Source organism: Polypterus senegalus, chromosome 5 (assembly GCF_016835505.1).
Source record: "Polypterus senegalus isolate Bchr_013 chromosome 5, ASM1683550v1, whole genome shotgun sequence".
Classification (NCBI taxonomy): Eukaryota; Metazoa; Chordata; class Cladistia; order Polypteriformes; family Polypteridae; genus Polypterus; species Polypterus senegalus.
Window position 1 is genome coordinate 181,143,748 of NC_053158.1, and position 18,457 is coordinate 181,162,204.

The window sequence follows — 18,457 nt, forward strand, 5'->3', positions numbered from 1 at the left end:
GAAGTGCGTTTGTCTGATCTGTCAATCTATCATTGCTATTCCAAAGAAGGAAAAAGTGGAAAGGCACTTTCGAACTGTTCATAAAAACTACGAAACTGACTTCCTTCCGAAAAGCGATCTGAGAAAGAGAAAGGAGAGGGAACTAAAATCGCAGTTAATCGGACAGCCGTCATTTTTCACTCGGCTGAATTCAAAAGCAAAGGCAGACACACTGAAGCATCGTTCCGGGTGATATTTGGGGAACATCCAAAACCTTGCGTCAGAGCTGGAGATGGATTTTCAATCTGCTCTGTAGCGTATGCATGTGCGCAACTTGACAGCATACGCTACAGAGCAGATTGAAAATTCGCCTCTCAGACTTTGACAGATGGTTTCAAGACTCAGCTTTACTTGAGCCAATCACTACATTTAAGTGCTATACATTTAGGGAAGATGTTGAGGATGATTCACTCGCATCAGAATTTGCAACACTCTACAGTGGAGGATGAGATTTTGACACTACAGGATGAAGTTCAGCTGAAGTCTGGGACTCTTGGACAGTTTTGGAACTTACTCACAGAGGAAAAGTACCTTGACAGCATTATTCGGCTCTACTTATTAGTCAGTCTTTTCCCACATGAAGATTATTAAATCCAAATACTGTAGTGATCATAAATGTATTGAATTGTTATTGTGCCATAAAGGTTATTCAGTTATGCAAGGTACGACAATATATATTTTATGTATAAAGTATACTTGGTATACTTATATATAGCATTTTTAAAGTAGGTAAATCATTTTGACCTGGTCATTTTAAAACTAGCTCACAAGCCGAAAAAGTGTGGGCACCCCTGGTATAGACCCTTTGAAACACGCAGGCTATTCCCAATACTTATTATTTTTAGGATGATTCAATGCGTGACTGGTAATTTCTCTGTTTCCTCATTTTACCAGCTTGGTTTATATAAAGCTTACCACCATCACAACAGCCTTGTGTAAAATTTGCTGACATACAGTAAATGTACTGTACATGAGCAGATCTTAACATAACGTCTGTTAGAGTTTTCAGAAATGTGTTTTGTTTTGAAAGGTTAGAAAAAAAGCTGGAAGTTAGGCAGATTCTCAAATATGGAAGCTACTCTCCATTCGAGCCAAACAATTGTCATCTGTGAGCCATCAGCTTTACAGCCTCTCACACTGTAAGTAAGAAAACATAAGTATTTCCCAGCTATCTGAGCTTATGCTGCAGAAGTCTCAATACGAGAGTGCAATGCAGTGTAAGTAAAATCAATGACATGCAATTCCTTTAGCCTAAAGAGTGTCTAGTAGGTAGATTAATATAAGGAACAGCTTACATTAAAATTGTGTAGCATGTACTATACCTGAGGATGCCAGAGTTAGTTTAGAGGAGGTGCATTCATGAGGCAAGATGCCACAAATTACTTATTTATGAAAGAATATTTTGGACAAAATTACATAAAGAGAAGGGAATCAAAAAGTAGAAGTCCTGACTCCTTCACTTTTTTCATATTTTTGTTATGTTGCAGTCCTGTGCTAAAATTATTTTAGTTATTTTTGTTCCCTCATCAAGCAACACTCAATACCCCAGAAAGACAAAGCAAAAACAGGATTTTATGCGATTTAATATGTAAATAAATAATATATAAATCTGCAAATAAATAATAAATATACAAATAATTAAATGCATTGAGAAATGGGACAATAATTAATAAAATATGTGAGCATAAATAATTAAATGCGCATTTATCTATTAATCTTCATTTTTTATTTCAGTGACACCAAAGCAACATCTGTATGAGATATTCTTTGAAGTGAAAATGTAATTTTCACTCATCAAAGTTGAGAGGGCTAGAGATAGGGTTAGTCAGTACCATTTTTTGATTGTTGAATTGTTGATAGATTAAACGAAAATATTCAGCCATCAAGGACCACATTTACAGCAGATACTTAAGAGCTTCTTGATTTAAAGGAGTCGCTTCACACAGTAATTTGGGGCAACTTTCTCTACTCTCCTTTTCTTCACAGCTGTCACAGATGCTTACAGTCACAGCATAGGGCATGGACTTCACAGACGATTCACCAATCAGAACACAGCACACGATAGGGCCCAGCCTCTCAGCTTTGATGGTTGAAAATGACATTTTACATGGCATATTTAGTGTTGCATGTGTTGTCAAGGGAATTAACACATGAAGGAGTAAGTAAATAAAGAAAAAAATAAGCAACAAAGAACATTTCATTGCATATTTAATTTTTTATGCTCACATATAACTTTGTTATTATTTATTCATTCTTACATCTCATAATCCATGTATTTGTATATTTATTTATTCAAATAAAGGTCATGGTAATCTTAAAATAAAATGATAAGATTGCACTGTCTACAAAAAGGGCAGTCAGTTCAGAAAACAGTCAAGGCAAAGTGAGGATCAAAACCAAAAGAGCAAATGTCAGCACCAAAGGGAGAGTTTTGTTTTAATAAAAGGTCAAGTCAAGTCAGGTCACTAGGTTTGGTCCACTCTCAGATACAAAATGGGTATTAAGACCAACTTTTGACTCCTCACCAATTACCCTGATGTCATGACCCTAAAGGCCATGCCCCTAACAACCACGTTTTGCATCATGACAACTCTAATAATTGTATATGTTTAATATGTCTCTGTACTCTTTACAAATATAATTTTATAAATCTACTTTTTTTTCTACTAACATGCACAGCTAAACACAAAGCCAGATTTAGCACGGGGGCTCATTATTTAGAACTGCTAGGCAATTATTAGAAGACAAGACAGGGACAACTGCGAAATGGGCATTGTATACCATTTTTGTGTGTCAAAGTCAGCATGAAACTGTATCCTCTTTGCCTTGTTTGGAATGGCATGATTCACCTAAGTGGAGGCCTGCACATGAAGAAAGAGTATAAACCCTTGGAACATCGCCCGGCACACCTTGGTAGCTGACAGATGGATGGGATATAACTTCATCTGATCCTGAAAATGCTTCCAATGCAGTGACAAAAATGGCAGACTCTACACATCGGGCCCCCACTCCCGAACTGGGTTCTTGTCATGGCTTCCTTCGTTTGTTATGCAGTGTAAACCATCATTAAAAAATGCTAAGTTACTTTTCCTATGTGATTTCTTACCACCGTATCACTAAGGGAGGGGTATCACCTTTTAATATCATATTTATATTGATTCCGGTTAAGTGACACACCGCAATTACAAAAGAGGTCATTCCAACTAGGGAGCTAATGCCCCCTGCTGGATACAACAACTGAAATCACAAAATGGCCACCCTTATAGTGTAACAAAATGGTGTCTGAAAAGACGTTTAACTCAAAGTCGATTCCAATCAAGAAAATAACCACAAAATTAAATTTCCAGAGTACATAATGCCCAGAAATGACACCTAGATGATTTTTATAGCCTCAGAAAAGCCTGGAAAAAAATCAAAAGGAACTCTATTCTTTACAGAAGTCAAGAAGTAGAATGGCAGTCCTTGACAGTTTTTAAAAAGTATACCAATGAGATAATAGGACAACTGACAGCAGTTATTAGCTAACTGAATGTACTTGATGAATTGTTTATTCTCCTTTCAGTTAAAAGAATTTCTGTGTTCTTAATTTAAAAAAAAAGCATTTCAAGGCAGCCATATTAGATGTTTCCCAACATTCTGTATCAAATTTTTATCAACAACAAACTAGCAATACTACTAAATAAAACGTGTCTATTTTCACTTGCTTTTTATTTTTTAACTTTTTTTTTCATTTTTATTTCACTGCATGTTTTTTAATCCTGCTGAGACGACAGTTTATAGGCATTTATTCAAACTGAGAAATGTACCACCACTTCATAAACATGTTTTTCTGATTTGGTGGCACTGTAAAAATGGCGCCTTCCTAAGGATGACACATAAAACCGAGGTCCTAGCTCTCTTGTGGTCATAAAAGACCCCTGGGTATCCTTTGTAAAAAGCAGGGTGTTTCCTGACATCCAGGCTAAATTGCCCTCCATGGCCTAGTCATTCTGGCCCCCTAATCATCAACCAGTCTCTAATTGGCTAAATATCTCTCGCCACTTCACCACCTAATAGCTCATGTGTGGTCTGAGTACCGACACAAAAATGGCTGCCGTTGCATCATCCAAGTGGATGCTACACGTTAGTGGTGTTGATGTAGCTCCCCACTCACAATAAGCACTGTATAATTCTAAAGAATTAAAATTATTAATAAGTGAAACAATTTTTCATTGCTTTGACATTTTTGGATTACTCATCAACCAATTATTTGTTTGCATGCTGGGAACACTTTTTTCCCCTTTAGGCTTTGCTCTGTTTTTTCATAATCTCATTCAAGGTTGGTGTCCAGCAAGTATATAAAGGTTCACGGAAACACTCTCTTTTATAGGAGTGCACAGGGAGGGAATTTAGACATCCTTGCCTCCTGATAAATTCATTGTGAGAGTGTCTGTGTCCTGTCCAACTAACTATACAGTAATCCCTCCTCGATCGCGGGGGTTGCGTTCCAGACCCCCCCCGCGATAGGTGAAAATCCGCGAAGTAGAAACCATATGTTTGTATGGTTATTTTTATATATTTTAAGCCCTTATAAACTCTCCCACACTGTTAACGTTATTAGAGCCCTCTAGACATGAAATAACACCCTTTAGTCAAACGTTTAAACTGTGCTCCATTACAAGACAGAGATGACAGTTCTTTCTCACAATTAAAAGAAAGCAAATATATCTTATCTTTAAAGGAGCGCCGTCAGGAGCAGAAAATGTCAGAGAGAGCAAAAGAAAAGCAAACAATCAAAAAATCAATACATGCTTTTAAGTATACAGAAGCACCGCGATAAAGCGGCATTTTGTAGAGGAGCGTCCGTGTCCTCTGTGCAAACAGCCCCTCTGCTCACAGCCCCTCCGTCAGGCAGAGAGAGTGAGAAAGATAGAGAGAAGCAAACAAGCGCCACGCGGGAAGCATATCTTATAGCATTGAGGAGTTTTAGTTAATATGTAATACATGCTCTGATTGGGTAGCTTTTAAGCCAACCGCCAATAGCATCCCTTGTATGAAATCAACTGGGCAATCAAACTGAGGAAGCATGTAACCTAAATTAAAAGACCCATTGTCCGCAGAAAGCGGCGAACCAGCGAAAAATCCATGATATATATTTAGATATGCTTACATTTAAAATCCGCGATAGAGTGAAACCGCGAAAGTCAAAGCGCGATATAGCAAGGGATTACTGTATTTACACCTTAAAACTGATAATTTATTTATGAAATATATTTTGATCATATACTGTAAGGTAAAGTGGAATAAATGTGTAAAGTTTATTTATATCCATGCTCTTTAAACTTTTAATTGACCTTGTTTGTATATTTTGGAAATTTCTGACTGCTGCATGGACAGTGGCTAGACTGGCATCTTGACCAGTGTGCCAATAACCAGCATGGCAGCCTGCTGCAACTGGTAATTTTAAAGGGTCCATAGATCTATTTCCAATTGAGAAATGAACAGTTTCCCATTTCCTAACAGATCCCTTTCCCACTTTTGCAGTGTTATAATATTGTTAGGATCACAGCCCTATGACTGATCTCATACTTCTGCTCTTGAGCAGCTTCTACATTAAAAGATCAAATTCAAATTTACTGCCATGTTTACCGAGTACTGGGATATTGGAAAATTAAAGCCAGGAGGCCAGTAAATTGTACTGTGCCTTATTGTCAAAAGATGTGAGTGGATTTAAATTCAAATAGGGTTTTAAGTTAACCATAGCCTTAATAGTTTTTGAAAAGAACAGATTCAGTAATTCTAAAAACAGAACTATGGGATAATATAAACTTTATGTCTAAAGAGAGTGGCTTTAAATTGGCCAATGTTGTGCTTCCTTATGCAAAGATATTTTAGAACTTAATTTAGAAAAAAAAAAAAACAACAGCTTGCACATTTTTCAAGTGAAAAACAAAGTACATAAACATATATAGTGCAGCAAAGGGCATTCACATTCTAAAAGCCTTAGATTTGACTTCAGTGTAGACACAGGTTTCTTGCTTTTTAAACTCTTTTTTTTTCACTTTAAACCTTATTTTAAGTGTGTTGCTACAATATCCACTCTGGTTGTAATGACTCTTAATAATTGTAATCCTAATGTTCTCAGGCTGCCCTGTGATGTTCATAACATAATTTGGCAAATAAAACCTTTTCTGAAACAGCCTTAATGTAATTAATATGGTGTTATGGATGTAAAATAAATAAAAACAGATGACTTTCAGTATATACAAAACTAATTTAGACATACAGCGATGGAGTATGTCACATTCACTTGTGTCACATTAACATTAAACCTTAAACTCCTATAATAGTGTCTTATTCAAAGACAGCTTTTGATCAGTATGAAAGATGATTTCCCTCTTTAAAACCTCTTTTGTAGTGAGTGGTTATTCACAGGTCAAGAGCCTCTACGAAATGAAGTAGTTACTGCTTTTAAACTAAAGATGAATCTGCTTGAAATCCAGAAGCCCTTCTCCCTTTTGGACTGCACTTCGTAAGCATTGAAATCTGGGTGCTAAAGTTGGTTCCATTGCTTCCCATGGAAGGGTGGTGATATTTCATGTCTGTGCCTAGTAGTCTCTCCACATGCCATCGTCTCCACTTCCTCTTGATTTCTGATTGAACCTGCACCAAAGCAGCAAAGACAGTATCATAAAAACATATGCAAAGCTGTTTTTAGTAGTATTTCCGTTGGACAAATTAGTTGATCTGATTTCAAGTGTGAGTGCTATTTGTAAGTCATACAATACAATACAATACAATTTATTAAAGTCTCGCAAGAAGTGCCGCAATGGGCTTTAACAGGCCCTGCCTGTAGGGAAAAAAAAAGAAAAATAAACCCTGGGAACTTCAGTTCAAAGACAGACCCCTTTCCAGGTAGGTTGGGCGTGCAGTGGGTGTCAAAAAAAGTGGGTAAATACAACACAATACACAGAACACAAGTAATCCTCAATACAATATAATAGTGCAATAGAAATATTACGTGTACAAAGCAGAATTCAGCAGTAGATATTACATAATACGATTTGGATTATTATGCAATTCCAATTATTCACTACCTCAATGCTTCTTGGGTACAGTCCAACTTAATAGGGTTACCATGTTAGTGTCAGTAACAGACTAGAGCTAGGTCCACACTGCTATGTTCTCATTTAAAAACTGCTTTTTAACTCTTTCAGTGCGGATGTCGACTTTTGTCGAAATTCAGGGGTAGAGGGCGATAGGCAGCTGTAAACTGTGACAAATCTCTCAGTTATGTTTTAGTTTGAGTATCTTTAAAGTTAGCTTTGTTGATTTGACCGAGATTTTCTGTGCATGCATGAGTAGAGAAGAGCAAAAAACCCCTCAAATGGCATCAACATCTGGTGAAAGGCCAAAGCGAATGTGCAAAGCAAAATACTCTGCCGACGACATTTTGCGCATCATATGAATCAGACTTTGAGTTTATGTTTTTTGATGCATGTGATCTGGAGATCAAATGCGAAAGTGAGGGGCCAGCATCAGCTGATTGTGGTGCTGAACATGTTCATGTAGGTAATGCACCTATGCCAATGTTTACCTGGGAGAACTGCCTCTTATGATGACAAGAGGTACAAACCAGATTGCATCACTCTCTGACTGCTACTGCTGTGCGAAGACAGCCAGGCAGCCAGCCTGTCGTGTATTCCTGCTGGTCATTGAGCTGCCCCATGCGGCCGCTGCTGCCAGAGTCGCAGAATGTGCACTGGACAGCAGCCACGGCATGCAACAAAAGATGTTTTATATCGATTTATGTGCGAAACCATTGCTTTGTGTGCTTTTCAGGAAACTGGAAAAAATATTCAGCCCTCAAAGAGTTAAACAAAAATGATCCTCATCCACACTAACATTTACTACAGTATTTGTGTCCAATGACAAAGTCGTCCACCTATACACAGCATATTCATCTTAAACTGGGAACACACTCTGTGATTCTGGCATGGTTTTAAACCCTACTTGCAGCTGCTGACTTATCTTCTAGTTTTGCCACTGTTTCATATGCAGTATGACCGGGGTTGCGATGCCCAATTGTATTTTATGACCTGAATTTCTCTCAAATAAGAAATTTCAGTCAGTTGTCGTGTAGTGTGAACCATCACACAAGCTGATTTTCTGATGTTACCAACAAATTTCCCAAAATTCATTGTGTAGCATCATCAGAGTGTGTGTTGTACACGTATGTAGTCTGAGTACCCAAATTGTGCCATGTCAATTGGACCGAACATGCTTGTGCAGTCTGAGCACATATACAACTGATGACTCTATTGTGCAGTTTGAGCAACTCCTTTACCATGAATTCGAAAAATCCCACAGTGTATGCCTGGCACTACCCAAAACCAGTGATCATTGATGGAATGTTAACATTGCCAGCCACAGGATTTATTACAGAACTATACCAATTGGTAAATTATTCGCCTTTTGTGCATTTATGCAGAATTGAAACTAAACAAAACTCAATTTAGATGCAAACAGGTAAGCTTCATGGCAAGCGCCATGGAGAAACAAGTCTTCTATGCCCATTGTATTGGAATATATTTTTCTTTTGTAAAGGGTGACCAATCAGTGAATGGGATATTGTAAGGAGAAGGATTGAATTAGGGATGAGACATGTACAGTAGTAAGCATGAACCAACTGGAGTGTGACTGGAGTCCACGTTTTCAGAAATCTTTATTTTCGACCGTACACCATGAAATGCTGCACCAAAGTTTTAAAAAGTATCTAGTTCTGAAGACCTTTATCAAAAGTATTTGTTTACTTGAGTTGAAAATGCTGGTGTATTGTGGACAAAAGGGGAAAAAGAGACAAGTGTCTATGTTTTTAACAGAAAGCTGAGGCCTAAGACTCCTTCCCTTACTCCTTCTCTTGCCTGTCTTTTCGTCTTACATGTTGTTGTGCATAATAGTTCCCAATTCACTGTATTTCATGCAGAAATTATAAACAATCATCTTAAAAGTTAAAAATAAAAAGCAATATCAGCCAGACTATCAAAGTTTACGTGAAATAAACTCCATTTCTAGGTCATTGGTCATTTATTTAGGCTATTTGCAGAACAAGTTCCATGCAATAAACACCATAATAATAACAAAAATGCCACTTACCTCACCATTAAGGAAACAGTAAAGAATTGATACCACACAGCCCTACAAGACAGAAGCATAATTAGCAAGTATAATAAACCTTAATAAAGCAGTCCTTAATGTGAAACTTTTATCCAGTAGATGGAATCACAATATATCAATTTTATGGCACGTATACTGTAATTAATGAAGGTTAGCTCCCAAAATATACTTCATTATCATTATGTTACAGTTTAATCTCATGGGCAAAGTCTGTTGTGACTGAAGCCCTCATTAGAGAAGCACATCTTAAGTTTTATCAGAGATAGTGTTACAATTCTTTAATGCTTTCCTATCACAACTTACCATAAAAACATGCATGTCTACTATTAGGCAGTGTGTGCTTTTGTGTTAAGGCAACATTAAATATATACAACCTGCTGAATCCAATTCAGGGTTGTCGGGAACTGAAGAATATCTTGGCAACTAAGGAAGAATATTTTTGACAAAATTTAAGTAAATAAATACATTTCTAAAGCACTTCTCCTTACTCAAATTGCTTAGACAGAGAACCACTTCAGCCACCATTTATTTGTAGCACCTACCTGACTGCAGCCATTATTGCGTCAGTACACTCACCACACGTTATATATAAGGTAGTGAAGGGGTGAGAAAAATGGCCAGTTAGAGACAAAGAATGGCCAGAATGGATGAGGCCATGATGGGAAATTTAGCCAGGACATCGGGATGAACCCTACTCTTTTCAAAGGGAGCTTTAATAACGCTGGAGTTAAGACCTTGTTTTTATGTCTCATCCGAAGTATGGTGACATATTTAAAGCACAATGTCCCTGGCATTGGGATCCACACATGGACCAAAGGGTAAGTGCCTACTGCTGGGTTCACCAACCCCTCTTCCAGCAGCAACCCTAGCTTTCCTAAATGGTCTCCCATCCAAATAGTGGCCAGGCCCGAACAATAAATAATAACAGCATGAAATGTGAGTATAAATAACTAAATGTGTGCTCAAAACTGTGACTGTGCGCATCGAATCGGATTAAAAAAACTCCAAATTCATCATTAGGAGTTTGCATCTGAAATGCCTTCTATAAGTGTGACGCTTGGTGACTGAAGGTTTACGTCTGTTCTGTCAACAATTCGCTAAGCAAATCACCACACTATCTAGAGTCTGGCCTCCCAGCTTTATTGAGTGAAATTGATACTTTTCATTTCAGGGCTAGTTTCATGTTACATGCAGCATCACTGAAACAAACACATAAATAAATAGGCAATAAAACATTTTTTGCCCAACCACCAGTTGCGGCCAGTTTGCCGCTCGCGTTGTGAAGAGGGGGGCTGAATGCACCCCAAGGAGACGCAGTCACTCCTCTGAAACCTCCGCTTAAATGATGATACAATGGGAAACACAGTAAATACAGTTTACTCACATGGCACTTTGAACATTTAAAAGCCTGTACAGCAGCTGCCCTACTCTTTGTCTTTTATTTCCAGCCCCAGGGGTGGTTAAATCTTTTGGCACTCTTGGTTAAGTCTCATCTCGCGGGACGTGAGTTCTTGATATATTTTAGTTTATAATTTAAATACGGAATAATAAGAACCTGAAAATCTAACAACATCACATTAAAGTTTGATAAATTCTGAAAAGAATGATATCAAACATATACAGTCATGGCCAAAATTATCGGCACCCCTGGAATTTTCCCAGTAAATGCATCATTTCTCCCACAAAATTGATTCAATTACAAATGTTTTGGTATACACGTTTATTTCCTTTATGTGCATTGGAACAACACAAAAAAACAGAGAAAAAAAGCCAAATCTGAGATCATTTCACACAAAACTCAAAAACCGGGCTGGACAAAATTATTGGCACCCTCAACTTAATATCTGGATGCACGCCCTTTGGAAAAAATAACTGAAATCAAGTGCTTCCTATAACCATCAACAAGCTTGTTACACCTCTCAACTGGAATTTACGATCACTCTTCTTTTGCAAACTGCTCAAGGTCTCTCAGATTTGAAGGGCGCCGTATCCCAACAGCAATTTTGACATCTCTCCATAAGTGTTCAATCGGATTTAGATCCGATGGTCACTTCAGAACTCTCCAACGCTTTGTCTTCAACCATTTCTGGGTGCTTTTAGAGGTATGTTTGGGGTCATTGTCCTGCTGGAACACCCATGACCTCTGACGCAGACCCAGGTTTCTGACACTGGGCCCTATATTGCGCCCCAATATCTTTTGGTAGTCTTCAGATTTCATGATGCCTTGCACACAGTCAAGGCATCCAGTGCCAGAGGCAGCAAGACATCCCTAAAACATCTTAGAACCTCCACCATGTTTGACTGTATATACTGTGTTCTTTTCTTCGTAAGCCTAATTCCATTTTCTATAAACAGTAGAATGATGAGCTTTACCAAAAAGCTCTACCTTGGTCTCATCTGTCCACAAGTCCTGCCATAGCGTTTCATTTCGTTCAGATGTTGACGGATAGTTCGAGCTGACACTGTTCCACCCTGAGTCTGCAGAACAGCTTGAATATGTTTTGAAGTTGATTGGGGCTGTTTATCCACCATTCGGACTATCCTTTTTTGCAGTCTTTTATCAATTTTTCTCTTTCGTCCACGTCCAGAGAGATTAGCTACAGTGCCATTTGTTGTGAACTTCTTGAATATGTTGCGTATAGTGGACAAAGGAACATGAAGATCTCTGGACATGGACTTGTAGCCTTGAGATTGTTGATATTTTTCCACAATTTTTGTTCTCAAGTCCTCAGACAATTCTCTGCTCTTCTTTCTGTTCTCCATGCTTAGTGTGGCCCACTCAGACACACAACACAAAGGTTGAGTCAACTTTTCTCCATTTTAACTGGCTTCAGGTGTAATTGCTATATTGCCAGCACCTGTTTCTTGCCACAGGTGAGTTCAAACGAGCATCATATGCTTGAAATAAAACGATTTACCCACAATTTTGAAAAGGTGCCAATAATTTTGTCCGGCCCATTTTTGGAGTTCTGTGTGACATGATGTCAGTTTTGGCTTTTTTTCTCTGTCTTTTTGTGTTGTTCCAATGCACATAAAGGAAATAAACATCTGTATACCAAAACATTTGTAATTGCAACAATTTTGTAGGAGAAATGGTGCATTTTCTGGGAAAATTCTAGGGGTGCCGTTAATTTTGACCATGACTGTATATGTAGGTTTTGAAATAAGCCCAATTTAAAGTGTGACAAAAAATGTGACATTAAAACGTCACATAAAATCGTTGCACTTTTAGGCTTAGGATTTTATATATACTGTGTATATATATATATATATATATATATATATATATATATATATATATATATATATATATATATCTAGAGAGAGAGAGAGAGAGAGAGTAGATTTCACAGTATTTATTTAATTTTGTTCAAAACGTACCTCCACACAAAACATCAGACGTAAGCTAGGATGGACCCGAGATGTGGTGCCACTGCACTGCAGGGCTCATTAATGCAGGCTAATTTAGACAAGCCAATCTGCCTAACATGCCAGCTTTTTGGGATGTATGAGGAAAAATTGAATACCTGGGAAAAAAAAAACTTGCAAACACAGGGAGAATATTCAAACTTCTTACAGACAAGGACTGTACAAGAGACTCAAACTTTGGACAAGAATCACGAGGGAGCAGTGGCAGACATTATTTTCCCAACACCATAAAATGACAAAAACAACTGGGCAGTTATAACAGCAGGAAAATCTGTGATTAATTTTCAATTAAAGAAAATTATAACCAAATGATTTTCAAATTAAACACAATTTTAACAGAACTGTCTCAGCCAATAAACAAATGCCAGTTGTAAAAAAAATAATCAAAATTTGCATAGGCCTCTCATTTAGTTTCTGTAGAACCACAGTGGATGGACTTTCCAATGCTACCAGGATGACCGAAACTAATATGGTTTATTTTTGAGTATAAAACTGAAAAATGACTAATAGTACAGTGTTAAGTAGTGCGCAGCCTACAGGAAAATGATAAGGGATGAGGTCACTACCTAAATGGCATAAACAGGAGATCACTTTATTTAGGGCCTCCAGGTGCGAATGAGATAGCAATGGCAGTAGATGGGGTCCTGCACATTGCAGTGTGAGAATGCAAAGCCTACTTCGGGTGCTAGCTAGGCACGTGTACTGAATCCTTAGGAAATGTCTTCCTTTTCTCTGAACTTAACATGGATTATAGCTGCAGCTAATGCTTTTATTTAGTCTTCATGCACTGAAAAAAAACTGGTTGTTGAATATCTCCGAATTTCTATTGTGTCAGAAAAAAAAGGAGCCTGAAAAAGCCACTTAATTAAACGATGTTGCATTAACAGCAAGAATTGGCCTCTATTTAGGAAATTTGTTTAATCAAGAACATGCAGCTATTTTAAATCTCCAGAATAAAAGCCTGAGGCACCTGGCCTCTTCACATCTTTATGTAACTGGAAGCTCTGGAAATGTAAAAAAGGTTAATAAAAATAAGTCTTATCCGTACACATTCAGCTACCATGATTTGAAACTAAATACTATGACTTTACTGGAGCAACCAGCCTGTGAAATTATTTTGCTTCATAGTTACAGGCCTATCTTTTAATGGTCACACAAAATTAAATCTAATTGATCACTTAGGAGTAAGCAAGCAAATTTCAGGTAGATTGATAGATAGATCTTTGATCCCTGGTGTCAAATTCATAGTCTTGTGTCACAAATTTGTCATACTGATTTTTGCTTATTATTAATTTTCCTATAATCACTAAAACAGTCTGTTTGTAAGATTATGACAGTATTTCAAAAATGATGTGCTTCATATATAACAGAATTGCTTCCACACTAGGAGCAGATAATATCACTTTAATCTAAAATCCACACCCAGAATTTTCAAGCCTTAATCTTATGTCACACTTTTTTCAAATTAATTGGCATGCAGAACACACAAAATCAGAACATACATCCTTCTCTCATTCATTTTACAGCAATCTACCAGGACAAGACTAATAAAATACTCATCTAACAATTCAGGAAAGATGGTTACTCAATCAATAATATTCCTGTGTTATGAAAAAAGGGGGTTGTTGTTAACTACAGGCTCCACCAAAATGTATACTATTAATTAACTCTAACCCAGCCAACTGTAACCACTTCTGAAAAGGCAGCGTTGGTTATTCAGCAAGAAAATGCTTAAAGTTCTTTGTATTTATATCAGACTAATAATTATTTTGAGAGACGGCCAGGAACCTTACCTAGCTGGGATGCCCTCAGAGTGGAAGAACTGGTGAAGATAGTATTTATAGTGCATTGTCTCCCCCAGATCACTAGATGACAGCCCCCCGGGTTTCAGCAGTGCCATGGATTCCCACAGGGCATCATGGGAACTGAAGATCTTTAGCTCAGCTCTGGTGGTGTCCGTGAGCGCCGCCAGAGGGGGCGCAGAGAGGACAGGTGGGCCCTACTTTGTTGGGCTACAGCCTACCCTGGAAGTGGTCTTAGGTCACAATTATGGGGCAGCAGAAGCACTCCCTGGATTCACATAAAAGAAACCGCCTGCCTCAGCTCCGGGAACCAGAGTTGGGAGGAGAAGGACCACACTTGATGGGAGGAGCAGATGGGAAGAGGCAGACAGAGAGTGAGTGAAAGAGAGAAAATGACAGAGCACTACTGTAATACTGAACTGTATTGTACTTAGTTGTCAGTCAGTCAGTCATTGTCCAACACGCTACAGTATATCCTAACACAGGGTCATATGGGTCTGCTGGAGCCAATCCCAGCCAATACAGGGAGCAAGGCAGGAACAAACCCTGGGCAGGGCGCCAGCCCACTGCAGGTACTTAGTTGTGGTGTGGGAAACAATTACTGGAAGAGTTTCCCACAATAAAAGCCTTTGGGTGCTTGCAACTTGTGTCTGAGCCTGTTTATGTCAGATGTTGGGGAGCTCTAATATATTGCTATGCCTGTGCGTCTTCCCAAATATGTAATCTCACTGTGGCTGAGAGAGGGCACTGCCGCTGTGTTGTCTTCCTCGTCTTCCACAATTCCTGAGAAACTGCCCGGTGAGTGACTCCTCCCCTTCTGATCCTTACATCATAAAAGCACAACCACTTCTAAGGAGGTGTCATTCCTTGACTGCGAGAACGGAAAGACAGAGCTGCTTTGTAACTTGTCATTATTGTAACGAGCCTTTGAAAGGCGCATTTTTGTTGATTTCATGCCATTGTTCATTTTCTTTGTTTGAACCATTGAACTAAATGAAAATGGCTAGAACTGCAACATTCAGCAAAAACTGTCATAATGGACAAACATAATATCTATCTATCTATCTATCTATCTATCATATTGTGCCTTACATATCTATCTATCTAAAAGTTGTCACTGGTCTACAGGGACATATTTTTATATAGGATGAGGTAGTAGTCAGATTTTCTCACTCCTACCTTCTGGCAAATAGTAAAGGACCATTCACACCAGAAAATTCAGGGACAGTTGTGAGGTTACTGGACAAATAAGAACAAATATTGCAACATAATAAACAGTATATATACTGTTTGGAATACTTGCAAATACATATTGCATATATTTCTCTATATATTTAGAGATGCCAATTAACTTAATACAACAATATTTAGAAATTAAAGAGAAACAATAGCATCCAGAACAATCCATCCCTGTGTCCATCCCTGATCTATGAGGCAGGGACCACTGCACCATCATGTTTTTTTAAGCTTCTTCATTTATTTTCACAGGCATGGCAATTTTCAGAGATAAAACCTGCTTTTCAGATCATTCTGAAATGCATGCTGACTTTTCAGCAAGAAACATCCCTTCACACAGTGAAATTGACTTTATTCACCGTGAGAGCTGCAAGCAGATATGCTTTCTGAACAGATCTGTAAGGGCAAATTGCTGTGTTTCATCGCACAGGTACATTTTACCTTTAAAACCCTGTTATTAAAATAACAAAATGTACCATAATAACAAAATGTGAATATAACAGCAAGTACTTTAATTTATACAAAGCAGAACACAGTGGTGCTATATATAGATGGAAAAGTTAGGAATAGCCCACCTGAAAATTTTGAAAAAGTGATGTTTTTCACATATTTTCAAAATGCACAAATTATAAAATAGCACACCAGGATTGGGGAAAGACTTGAGCTATAACTGAGCATGATGTCCAGGTCTGTTATCTTTTTTACATTTTTATTATTCTTGTATTGTGCTGATTGGGCTCACAATCTGGCAACTATTGCCTAATCTATTGTATAGGTATCATGCTTGACATTGGTTTAAGATTTCACATGTTAAGAAACGTTAGAGCCTACTAAAAGAATACATTTGGTACACTTACGCAGCTCCTGTAAGGATGAATAAGTGCTGTTTGATAAAGCTATTTATGACTACAACAGAGAATCAGGTCCTTTAAAAGTGATGTGGCCCCACTAACCACATATAATGCTCAAAAGGAAGCAGAACTGTCTTTCCACTTTGGCCAGACTTTGATCCTGTTAACATTTCATGATCATACCTAAGGAAGATGAATAAGCCCTCGAAATTTCCACAGCTGTAAAATATAATTACTTCTTTTTAACAGAGATTCTACAGCACACATTATGTGCATTGGCATTGTTTAGAATACAATTTCCAAACACCTTACTTAAATAATAAAAATCTCAGAATAGTCTTTGTAATATCTTTCCTCTCATAAGCTGAATTATTTTTATTGAACAGATAAGCATTATATTTCTAAGAGATGTTCAGCAAGACAAAAACATTGGTTGCATTAATTAGAATTTCTGAAGAAGTAATTTGACATAACTGCATTTCGAACTCACTATTTAACCCCAACTGGCTGCTGCTACAACTCATTTCACGGGGTCAGCTCTAATACGTTGACCCTTTATTTCCTATTGGATCTTCTTGCATGTGTTATTCATTTTGGTGAAATAATCAACGTTACATTTCTTTTGAATCAAGGGTATGTGGGTGCATGCATCAGTGTGCTGTGCTGGGTTATTCCTGGCCCTGCTAATAAAATGGACTCCGGCTTTCGATACTGAAAACTGGATTTTGTAGGATAGAGTGACATTTGTGTATTTGGCCAGTAGAATCTGATAACATTCACGCTGAACATGAGACTGTTAACTTCTGAAAATATTTGTTACACAAAGGAGCCCCAAATCAATCACTCCATCACAGGGTGAACCATGGGCACACTGGAAGCTGTTGTGGAAAAGTGGATGGTGGCAAAATTGGATACCATCATGAAAAATCCCCACCATCCCCTCTGGAAGGTGCTCTCTTGGAGCACTTTTAGCCACAAAATTATTCCATCACAGTGTGCTAAGAGGCGCTTCTGGGGGTCTTTTCTGTCTAAAAGGCAATTCAATGCCTCCACCCAATGTAGTTGTTAATTTTATTTTTATTTATTTATTTACTTATCGATTGGCTGTACTATTAGTCCTGTGAGTCTGTACGCTTATTTTTTATGTTTCTGCTGTTGTATGCATTTGAATTTCTCCTTGGTATTAATAAAGTTTATCCAATCTAATCTAATATTTGAAATGGGAACAATGAAGCACATTTATTAACAAAGTTAGTAACCTTTAGGTTAGTTGTCATTTCAATATTTAATGATTTTATAATATTTACATCATTAAAGACTGCAAAGGGGTGGCAGGGGAAAGTGTAGTTAAGCAGCATAGGATGGTGGTCTGTAGGATGACTTTGGATATCAAGAAGAGGAAGAGAGTGAGGGCAGAGCCAACGATCAAATGGTGGAATTTGGAAAAGGAAGACTGCAAGGTTGAGTTTAGGGAGGAGGTGAGACAGGCACTGGGTGGCAGTGAAGAGTTACCAGACAGCAAGGAAACTACAGCAGATGTAGTAAGGGTGACAGCAAGAAGGGTGCTTGGCGTGACATCTGGAAAGAGGAAGGAGGAAAAGGAAACCTGGTGATGGAATGAGGAAATACAGGAGAGTATACAGAGGAAAAGGATGGCAAAGAAGAAGTGGGATAGTCAGAGAGATGCAGAAAGTAGACAAGAGTACAAAGAGATAAGGCGCAAGGTGAAGAGAGAGGTGGCTAAAGGCTAAAGAAAAGGCGTATGATGAATTGTATGAGAGGCTGGACACTAAGGAGGGAGAATAGGACCTGTACCGACTGGCTAGACAGAGGGACTGAGCTGGGAAAGATGTACAGCAGGTTAGGATGATAAAAGATAAAGATGGAAACATACTCACAAGCAAGGAAAGTGTGTTGAGCAAATGGAAAGAGTACTTTGAGAGG

General features: G+C 38.1%; 1 protein-coding gene across 1 annotated transcript in view; it reads right to left on the bottom strand.

Moving 5' to 3' along the window:
- Positions 1-5,278: 5,278 nt before the first annotated feature.
- The window catches only part of vipr1b (vasoactive intestinal peptide receptor 1b), a 239,703-nt gene continuing 226,524 nt past the window's right edge, over positions 5,279-18,457 (bottom strand). Inside the window, exons 12-13 of the mRNA XM_039753682.1 lie at positions 9,175-9,216; positions 5,279-6,681 (exon numbers count right to left, since the gene is read on the bottom strand). Coding sequence (XP_039609616.1) covers positions 6,490-6,681; positions 9,175-9,216 — 234 coding nt within the window. The 3' untranslated portion in view covers positions 5,279-6,489. The remainder of the gene's footprint in view (positions 6,682-9,174; positions 9,217-18,457) is intronic.